At 42.7% G+C, this 11153-nt stretch overlaps 1 protein-coding gene across 2 annotated transcripts in view; it reads right to left on the bottom strand.

Annotated features, from left to right (window-relative positions):
• Positions 1–242: 242 nt before the first annotated feature.
• Positions 243–11153, bottom strand: part of phactr3b (phosphatase and actin regulator 3b) — a 49035-nt gene continuing 38124 nt past the window's right edge. For both annotated transcript variants that reach the window (XM_085776483.1, XM_085776484.1), the window contains exons 9-13: positions 4433–4488; positions 2932–2993; positions 2587–2727; positions 1297–1373; positions 243–858 (exon numbers count right to left, since the gene is read on the bottom strand). In XM_085776483.1, coding sequence (XP_085632609.1) covers positions 843–858; positions 1297–1373; positions 2587–2727; positions 2932–2993; positions 4433–4488 — 352 coding nt within the window. In that variant the 3' untranslated portion in view covers positions 243–842. The remainder of the gene's footprint in view (positions 859–1296; positions 1374–2586; positions 2728–2931; positions 2994–4432; positions 4489–11153) is intronic.

The following is an 11153-nucleotide window of genomic DNA, read 5'->3' as shown; positions in this document are numbered from 1 at the left end:
AGGAGAAACAGGTCAGCGGCTGCACTAATGGCTGCTTGATCCGTTGCAACAAAGTGGACGTAACTGCAGTTTTATTATCTGCTTAGTGAAGCACAAAAAATATTGTTTGTTTGAGATAAATCTGATGGGATTACATCTTGTTTAAGATGCGAGTCGACGTAATTCTGACACTTCGGGATCACATTTCCATCGTGGTAGACGTTTGAAAACGCACACTACAATCACACAAGACAAAAAGAGGGTTTGTTACAAATTGAAAACCTGTATTGTGCATACAATAAATAGTGCTTACAAAGGGATATTCATCTTGTACACAGACAAGGTTTTTTTTTTCTTAAGAACATTTACACTGTCGATATGAAATCATCATCAACTGAATCGGTGAGACTCAGACACAGCTCGGGGATGTGACTACTGATACTGGAGTGGGACTGGTCGACTCGGTCACATGCACATTTCCCCCCTGTGGCATCAAAAAGAAGATCTTTCAAAAAAAAAAAGAAAAAAAGAAAGAAAGTCAGTTTACAAAAAGAAGTCTCTGCTTGTCTGTGGCGAATACATGACCTTGATTCTTCCTGCTCCTCTGACAAGTGTGAAGTGAGGGTTAAGGAGATGTTAATCTGAGCAAGAAGTGGAGCTTGCTGCATGCGTCCCCCATCCCGCCCCCCTCCCGCCCGCTGTCCCCCCACCGGCAGCTCCATTTCTAGAGACATAGCCTCCAAGGTTTGCTGGACCCAAATATCAGGACACCCACTGACTGTGGGCCAGGGCGCTGGAAGACTCCGTGCAAGGTCTTCACTGACAGAACCAGGTATGAGCAACTCTTCACAGAAGAAACCTTGCTAAGGCCGGTGGAACCTGCAGAGGGGAAAAGAAGGGGAAAGTGAACCAGAGCCAAATGCAGGGTTTCATCAATCAGGAGTCCTATTATTAGCCCGTTGGTGGGTGCTCTTAACAGCAGCCAATAGCTGCTTCTCAAAAATGGGGTCTTACGCAAGCACAAACTCGGCTAATTTAAGATACGCACAGTCTTGACATAAGCAAAAATATAAGCTAAATATGTGCAGCCATTCATTATAGTGGAGAGGTGGTGCAAAAGGGGGCAACTTTTTCATCTCAAGGGGCCTGATTGCAGCTAAATTTAAGCTCCGCTCTGTTCTGCAGCCATCGATGTGGGACTGTTGGATAATCCACCTTTGAGTCCTTGCACAATGTCACACCGGCCCCCCCTCCGACATCACCTTCTAAGAATAAAGCTGACACAAAGAACGCAGAACAACACTGGCTCACATTTACCTTGTCAGATGCTTGCTCGAAGAATGGACTTCCATCTCGTTACTTTTGAACTCATTCAGCTCCTTCCGTATCGCTGCCTGTGAACAAAAAGCGACATCAAGCTTGAGCCCAGGTGCAACCCCACACACACACTGATGCTCAGGTGGTGAACCTCAAACGAGGATGTTATGAAAATACAGAAACATCTGTTGTCACTGTGTGGATTATCTGAACTCAAGTGGGATTTATGTTGGTGAGAAGTTATGTGACAGTGAGGAGGTTATGTTCCAAATGTTAATCATGTGAGACGAGTTAAATGTGTCCTGATAATACTGATGTCCTATTAATACATCAAATACTAATTAATTTGATTATTCTGGACAAAGTATGATAGAAGATATGACATACTGTTATTTATTACATTTCAATTTTTATAATACAATTAATTAAAGGTCCCATATTGTCTCATAAGTCTTTTTTTTATTTACTTTTTATATTATACAGCAGTTCTGGGTAAATCAATACTGTGAAAGTATGAAACTTCTCAGTCCACACAGCCTGTATTCAGAAACTGAGCCTGAAGTAAGGCGTTAGGAGTCCTGTAACTTTACGATGTCACAAAAAAGCCCCGCCTACCATCCCACCCACCCTCACATCTTGCTGGGTTTGGTTTTTCGTAGCGTAGTAGTGAACTGAAATCTGCTATATTTTTATTAGATAGCTAAGATAGCCAATCCGAAGAAAGGCCCAGAACCTTCTCTCTTCTGATTGGCTTACCAATCTGTTGTTATTAGAGCTGCAGAAAGATGCCTGAGAGAGGAGATGTAACAGTAGAGGGTTTTTTTTTTTCATCATAAACCCATACATATCTTTGTATGGAGCAACACTTCAACTAAAACAGAGGGTATTTAAATATTGGACCTTTTAATTAATGCGACCTGGATCTCAGCAGTTGAAAATAGATGGTTGGAACAACTGCAGATGATGAATCCATGTAAGTTTTTCCTTAAATCAACGCCTGCCTATTCTGAGCTGATGAGCTTCCTATCGCGACTGTGGCAGCATCAGTGAGTGCAGATCTAAAGACGCTGACTGAGCAGCCTCCTGCAGCACAATCCACTGTCACAGCAATCCTACTCTCAGTGTGTGGTGCGAATGGATACAAAGCGCTGAAGACTGTTATAGAGAGAAACCTACACAGGTCTATTTAACAATACTGTAGATGTCACAAAATGAAAACTGGATCAGTTTAAGCTTTAAGAGGCATGTATTGCTGATCCAGCCTAAAAACACTAGAGATGTGTGATCTACCTTGTCAGCAGCTGAGAGTCTGGTCCAGGGCTTGTCGGCTCGCCGGTCATAGTCCTGAGCTTTGGCCACTTCCACATAGTCACTGAAACGAATCAGGATCTTCCTGTCCCGCAGCTCGTCCACTGTCGGCCGCTGGTTCAACTGGAAAATATAACATAACTGCATCATAACCCGTATCTTTCATGAGCGCATTTAAAGAGATTGGTGATAGAAACTAAATGTGAAAAACAGCAGCAGTGTGGTTTGGTATTAAGGTCCTGACAGTCTCGTGTGTGGATGAAATGTGGGATTAAATTGATGGGAGTTTTTAGGAAATGGCTCAGACCAAGGGCAGCCGCCACCTACCTTTCTATTCAGCCGCTGTTTGATTTCCCTCCTCTCCTCCTGTTCTGTCTGGTCATTTCTCTCTGTTGACACAAGCAAAGAAAAAATGTTATTACCCGAAAAAAAAAAAGAAAGAAATCAGGTCAAAATCATTTGACGTCAACGATGATGGACAACTTTGATCAGCTGCAGTCACTGCACTCAATATCAGGCAAGTACACTGTCACTGCCTCTTTCATGAGCCTGGACAGTTGATGAAGTCTGTGATTAACAGAGCTAATATGTCCAATCCTCCTCACAAATCAATACTCATGAGTGAGCCAGTGTGTGACAGTGCTGAGATCAGGACTCACAGGGTCGACTCCCAAATCCACATCAGCAACAAATGTGAGTTAGGAGTGAGAGGCAGGCAGATTAGAGGACTAATAGGATTTTTCTTCATTAGATAGAAGCAGAGAGATCACTAGATGTCACTTAGTTTATTTTTAATCTCTCTCTATTTTCCATTCCAAAAAAATATTTAATCTGTTGAACTAGTTTGGGCAGCTTAAAAACCAGGCTGGCACCTGTCGCACTCTTTGGGGTGAATGCAGCTTCCAGGAGCACGCCATTCAAAAATTATTTTTTTTTTTAAACGTTTTTCAAAGGGATTGAAGTTGATCAGAGGAGGGGCCGGGGTTCAGGGTGAGAGTCCTGATGGCAGAAGGTCGTGTTTCGCTCACACTCGTCGGGGCCACTGATGAGACACACAGCTGCTCTGTGATCACAGGTGGCCCCAGACAGTGCTAATGTGGGATTTCATTCCTCACACGGCTGTTTTTGAATTGTGCTCAACTTTGACAGACAGAGGGACTATAGTTTCACAGTTCCAAGTGCTACAGTCTGACGCCGTCTCCCTGAGGAAGTGCTTTTTGTTTATCAGCAGGATTACACAAAAAGAAAAACTTGGAGGCATGAGCCAAAGAAGATCCTGTAACTGTTTAGAGCTGACCCAGTTCAGGAGGTGGATCCAAGAATGCACTTTTGTAAATATATTATTTCAGAATACAATATTTAGATCTTGGTGCAAACAAATCAGACTATAATGGCAGACATGTGAAGAACTGTTTGGGTTTGGTGCTCCACTGAGTGCATTGGTTCAGTTCCCAAATTAGTAAAGTGGAAAATTCAGATATTGTCTGCAATGGACTTGTTTTGTCTGGACAGATTAAAACCCGTAATCGTAACAATTATATAAAAAATAGAAAAGTAGGAAATCCCCACCTTGGAGAAGTTGATAACCTAACCCTAATAAAAGTAAATAAATAAATAAAAACTATAATAATAATGACAAAAAACTATTTTAAAGAATCTTATTTTGAAATCTTCCACTAACCATTAAACTCAGAATAGTTTTTGTTTATGTTTTATATTAAATGGAAAGAGAAGATTTTTAAACTGTTAGCTCAGTGGTACAAAATGAAAATGAAGCCACACTCTCGTGACTCGCGGTTAAAGTCGAAGGGTGAACTACAATACTTACGCTTCAGGATGTTCCGACTCTCCAGCTCCTCCACCGCCGGCCTCTGGCTCAGCCTCCTGCGGAAAAACACCAGAATTACGTTCTGGACCATCTTCCCTCCTTCTGCCGCTGCTGCCGCTGCTGCTGCTGGGATTTCTCTCCTCAGTATAAAGTCTGTCAGTCTTTTCACTCCCACTACTAGCAGCACTTCGGGTGCTTGAGCCGGTGTGCAGAGCGCCAAGATCCGCACATCCAAAACGCAAACACAGCGTCCCACCTCGAGTCCAAAAAGCGACTTGTTTTGGTTTTACAACATTTAAGGCTCCACATCGGGAAAACCGTCAGGCTGTGCGTTTAAAAGCACGCGTCAGAGCCAGTTTAATAAGAAAAGAGCGGAGAAAAAAACAGAGACTTTCCTCTGAAAACGAGCAGCTTAAATGTTCCGGCAGTTTGGGAAAGAGGCGCGTTGGTTGTTGTCCCGGCGGAGCGGAGGGAGGATGCTGCGCTGTGAGCTGCGCTGAGCGGACTGAGCGGTGCAGCACCGCCTGCCTCCTTTTTTTACCACATGCACAGGACTAATGTGACGGGGTGGGACTGAGGAGGAGATTCCCTAGGCAGGCGCACACACACACGCGCGCGCGCACACGCACACACACACACACCAACCTGCAGCAGCAGAGGGAGTTGCCTGATGAGCAACAGTGTATTTTTGAGCTTCCAAAGAGGCTTTTTTCCTCCTTCAGATCACTCAATGTGTGTTCAGGGTGTGATAATGGTAAGATGATGAAAACAACAACTCGATGAACATCACATGGGAGACAGACATCAGATGGCAATGAGCAGGAGGGGAAGTCTAAATAATCAGTGACTGCTCTATTTAATTTATCTATAAGGGATATTTCATAGCCTTAGCCTACAATAAATCTCAGATAAAGAAAAAGAAAAACGCTTGATAATTTTACTTGCTAAATGACTGAAATGATCATTTCTAATCTAAACCGGTGACATATTGATCGCTCTGTGTAGTTTATCATTTGAGCGCTAACAAAAAACAATCATTCGTAACATGTAACCAGGTGGTGGTATATAATATTATGTAGCTTATAGGAGGTGGACAGAGATGACATGAAAGCAAGCAGGGCCACAGCATCTGAATTTACACATCATATTCATTTTATTCATCCTACATGTTTAACAAGACAGGGTGGTTTAGTAAAACCAGATTGAACTCAGGCCAGCTCTCAGATTTCCACATCACCTGAATTACAAGATTCCACACATGACTTTCCTTCCAGGATGAATCTCTGCTCCACCCCCGACGCACTCACGGGCCACTACATTTGCCATGCAGCTGCCAAGACACTAATAGCATCCAAGAGGAAAATTCTTGAATTGCCTCATGGGAATTTTAAGTTTAACCTTTTGATTTTTCTTTTCAAGCCAGTTTCATTTAAAAAAAAAAAAAAAAGTAAAATATAAAAACCCTTTCCCTGCTCTTTAGTTCACTGATTTTCATGGGCCACTACTGACGAAGACTGAGAGTTTATTTCCCTGGACCAGCAGGAAAATCTGAGCAAGGATAATATAGGAAAGGACATTATTACAATATTTAAAGTCCCCATGTTGTATACAGTAAATGTAGATTGCTATGTCTTTTTTGATTGTAAAGCATTTCTTGGAAAGAATCAAAGTGCTCAATCCACAGAGAAATGCACACAGTCTGTAGCTAGAAAGAATATTTCCTCAGTTATCTTCCAGTGAACAAAAAAAATAAATGCTATAATCATGTGCTGCACAGGAAACCTGTTCCATGAAAAACCGGGTTAAGTAACAACGATCAGTCACGACTCGCATGAGATGAAGGGAAAAAGGCTCATTCTAAAATCTACTTCAATAATCAGCTAAAATATATTCACAACTGCTGGAGGGTGAAACTATGATTCACACCAGCAGCGGTGATGGCGGCGGCGACGGTTCTACAGAAAAACTGAGAACAGAAAATTAGATCAGATGTTGTTCTGACCAGCTCGGGGGCTTAAAGTGCTGACTCAATAAGGGGACATTATGTTTACTGGGAACACAGTGTCTTTTTCAGAGCAGGACAACCCCTCCATTCACCAAATAACGAGGTAGACAGACAGAGATTTAGTCCTGGTTCACAGCGGTGCAAGCTCACATCATCTTTGAACTGTATCAAAATGATCCCTATAGTACTGACTGTCCTGACAACTGCTATTCACAGGTGTACCTAGAATAAATGTGATGGGGATAAATAATATAGGCATCTGTGCCTGGGATGATTTTGCAAATGCTTAGAAAATAAGTCATCTTTTAAACCCAAAAAAAGAAAACCCTACTCCAACGACTTTCATCTAGGTCGACCATTTTCTCATACATCAACCCTCTTAACACAAGAATTTGGACAGTGGTCTGTCCAAAACCTTATGATAGGCTTTTGATTTGCCAAAGTTTCACAAGGTTTATATTGTAGGCTACTATGTCAGATTTGGTTTCTCGGCAAACACACTAGTAAATCTTATAAGTCTAATTAAATATTTTCTTTTTTTAAACATGTGTAGTGTTTACATGTTTACTAGCTTGTAGTTCCCTTGTTCACTGCCTCTCGGCACTTTGCTACATTTCTTGCTATATTATTAACCCCAGCTGTTGATAACAGAGTTCCTGTAAAACTGGTGGCTGCATGTGCCGACTTAGGGTCATGCACAAAGGAAACAAAACAGTGTCATAATGCTGCATGAAAAAAGTGATCCAAAGGATCAGTATGTAGGATCAGCACTGATCCCGGCATATTTCTGTATTTCTAAACTCTCAGTCTCAGGCTGCTATTGTAGCAAAGCTGCTCGTCTTCATAGTGTGCAAACATAAGTTAGGACACGTGTATTTAAGGATTTTAGCACACCTTGCTTTCCTATTAGCACAAAGTAGCGGACAAAACATTCAGGTGCCTACTGTTGTTTTCAACCGATTTAAATGACAAGATTCACTGGCAGCACAGAGTGTTTACTGCTGCTAATTAATGTTAATTCAGTGTGAGACATGATGGAGAGTCTGTTGTTCCTGTGTGTTCTCAGTGAGCCAGAGATCATTCACGAGAGAATAATCATCATAATCAAATCAACTTCAGGAATCAATCTCCATCTTTATGTCACGCCATATAATATCAATAACTGGAGCTGATCATGTTTAATAATTTCGGACCAAAACCGCGATCAAGTGGCTGGTGAAAAATAAAGTGCCAGATGAAGTGAGTCCACAGATGGTATTTCAATGCGTCAGATGCATATTTAATCAACCTCCTGCAGCTGTTTATTTAATCTGTGTGTACTGAACATCATGGGACCAAAAAGTCTGTCAGGATGAATTGAGTTGTATCGCTCCTATTTTCAGGTTGCTGCAGCTCAAGTGCACACTGTGCCGCTGGAAGTTTAGGGTAAATATTAAGCATCGGTGATAACTTTAAGAACTCAGATCAGGATCTCATGGTGGATGTTTCTCAAAGGCATAACTAAATAATCCTACACTACTACAAATCAGTTGAGCTCAGACAAAAACAAAGTTGTGGAGAAGCATTCATGAGCTGCAAGTTTTCATCTACAGTTCTAAAAATAATGAGCAAGTGGATGGCACCTAGAGAGCGGGTTTAAAAAAAGCTCCCTGTTCTGTAAGGGCTTCAGCTGTGGGCTTACAAAACAGGACCTCGGACATGTCAATATTGGAAGCCGATGGTCAATGTGCTAAATGGAGCAGAGCTGTGGCAGGATGTGTGGTCCGCAGCAGAAAACATGGTCCATAGGTCGATAGCATTAGCCTGAGTTGACAAAGTGAATCAAATCTGCCGTGGCCACATTTAAAAAAGATCTGATGTATTTTCCATTAGAAAATGTAGGTGCTGATTATGGACAAAGGACGAGATCCAAATTCCGTACAAGCAGGGGTGAGTCAGCCTGTGTATGTTTTGCCAAACAATCCTAATGGGGCCTTTAGTCACAGGCAGCCTCCTGCAGAGGGTTGCGCTTCACAAGTGCTCACCCACTCTTGTTTGGTCAGAGGTAAAAGTTCCCCTGTTTGTTGGAGAAACTCACCAGCATGTCAAAGCAATGAGCTGCCTGTAAGAGCAAGGGCTGATGGGAATGTCAGCCCATGAAAAGTGGAGGAAAATGGGATGAGTCAGGCACCACGGGCCGGGGCAGCAGCCAGCTACACTGCCCACTGAGGTGTGTCCTAATGCCTCGCTCCTTCCCCTCGGTGGCAGAGCCCGGGGACAGGAGCGCCACGGTTAGATGTGGAGTCTAGAGTGAGCCCAGGACGGCCCGGGGGACGGGGTGTGCAGGGAGGCCGGTTGGTGGTTAGTTGCCAGGAATAATTAAAGGAACCCTCTGAGCTGACAGAAGCTCGGCGTTTATGTAACGCGGTTGTGTTTAAGTGTTGACCTGGATGTCTCCCACCGTTACTAGGTCACAGGAATATGAAAGACCGTCTTGAGGATAACGCTGCTTGGATATTTGCAGCATCTCCTGACACTCTATTGCAGCCCCTTATACAATAAATGTGAAGAAACAACAAAAAGCATTCAGTAAATCACTCAAGTGCCTCTGTAAGACTCCCTCTGTTCAAAGGCTTGCTGTGCTTTTGATGATAGACACATTCAAAGACTCAGACATGAAACCAAAAATCAATTGCATATCTAGCTGGCTGTTTGTCCCCAAGGCTTTGCCCTTTAGCACGGGTCCACAGATCAAGCGGGGGTTCATGTCTGGCTCTTGAACGACCCGCTGGGAGCACAGTGTGGAGGAGGCAACTTCAAATAGCATGGTCCAACCTCAAACCCAAACAGACTTACTGTACATAAGCCATAATCGTTTGCACTGAAGAAAACACAATAGGTTACTCTACAGGATTTAAACTTCACGTGGCTCAGTCCGTCAAGGACACACATCCATTATGTGCAGAGTTTGATAGTCCAAAAAAAATAAACAAAACTTTGAGGTAAATGCGCATGCTTGCATGTTAACGCATTCACACAGTAACAGATGTTTAGCCAACCTAATGTTTACAGTGTTAGGCGCTACCCTATGCTGCATTTCCACTACATGGTACCAGCTCAACTCGACTCTACTCGCCCTTTTTGCGTTTCTGTCAGATAAAAGTACCTGGAATCTGGTACCTGGTACTTCTTTCCTTGTACCACCTCGGCCAAGGTTCCAAAATAGTAGAGAGGTGCTAAAAGGTGACGTGCAAACACTGCAGACCTGGTCGATTGTCATCAATCAAAAAGGCTGTTTTAATTCCTGCTGTTGGGCTGTACATACAGTATGTCACTTTATTAAGTTTTCTTATTTTTTCATGCAGGAGAGTAACTGTTTAGATCCCCAATATGTGGTCAGTTCACCCAAATAAAGCCTTTTTGGAAATTTGCTCAAAGAGCACGCCTATGGCACCAGCTGCCCGGCCAGGACAGTTGGTCTCCTGAGATGATTGACACACCAAAAAACATCCAAATACCTCCATGCTGCTCGTATGTAATGTCCGTCTTGTATTGAACCCCCGAAATGCGAAATTGTCCCGAAAAAAATTAAATAAGTCTATATTTCAAGCTTGTTTGTAGCGGAAGCTTCTCGAAGCTTCTCTTCCCGGTTCGTCAAATTTGGACGAACCAGGGTCTGTCCTCAGTTCGTCGAAATTTGACGAACTGGGAAGAGGAGCTTCGAGAAGCTTCCGCTATAAACAAGCTTGAAATATAGAATTTCGCATTTCGGGGGTTCAATACAAGACGGACATTACATACGAGCAGCATGGAGGTATTTGGATGTTTTTTGGTGTGTCTTTTTGTTAAGAAGACAGTTGGTATCCATTTGCAACCGTTATATGGACATGCACTGCTACGCCGAGACCCCCTGTAACTCAGAGAAGCCGTGGATAACTCTGAAACTTCTCCCAGCCCTTAGTCGACATGAGGGTGAGTAGATAATGAGTGAAATTTCAATTTTGGGTGAACTATCCCTTTAAAATGAAACGACCTCTAGAATAGTACCTGGTACCAAAGCTGAGTATAGTCGAGTCGAGCTGGTACCATGTAGTGGAAATGCAGCATAAGTTTAGCATTTCAGTATGCTAACATGTGTGAACTAGCACAAAACACAACACAGCACATTTTTTCGGCCGCTGGATGAAAAATCCCAGGGATTCCTGGATGTATTTCAGGTTTCTTACATTGTTTGTATTCCACTGTCAGTGATGGACACAGTGTGAGTGTTTGTGCTAATGCAAACGCTTTATCTCTGGACTGACAAGGTTGAGTTTGAAACACTCATGAATCCATGGCTGTCTGAATCTATTGTCATGATCCTGTCATTGGTTCGCTGTAGTTCCATTGGAGGAGGAGGTTTTAAGAAGATTAAAAATAGATTTTCCCTCAGTGGGAATATGAATATGAAAATGTAGCCTAGCAGCTCACTAAAAGCCAATATGTTACAAGAGCACTCGGGGTATCACCTATGTCTTATGCCGCCTGTATATGCCTGTACAAAATTCAACAGTAATCCATCAAGTACAAATAAACCGACATTGCCTTGAAACCTGTGCAAGAAGCTATAGGCTAATAATCTGAGTCTAAGTGAAGAATCTTATCCTTATCCACTAACTGTTCTGAAAAGCCTGAGCTAACGTTGAATTTCTAAAACAATCCATTAGCCAACATACTGTAGCAGATGTAACCTATTTC

This window comes from Trachurus japonicus, chromosome 5 (assembly GCF_045865225.1).
Source record: "Trachurus japonicus isolate A0001 chromosome 5, Traja_1.0".
Taxonomy (NCBI): Eukaryota; Metazoa; Chordata; class Actinopteri; order Carangiformes; family Carangidae; genus Trachurus; species Trachurus japonicus.
This window is presented reverse-complemented; position numbering and strand designations above follow the sequence as displayed.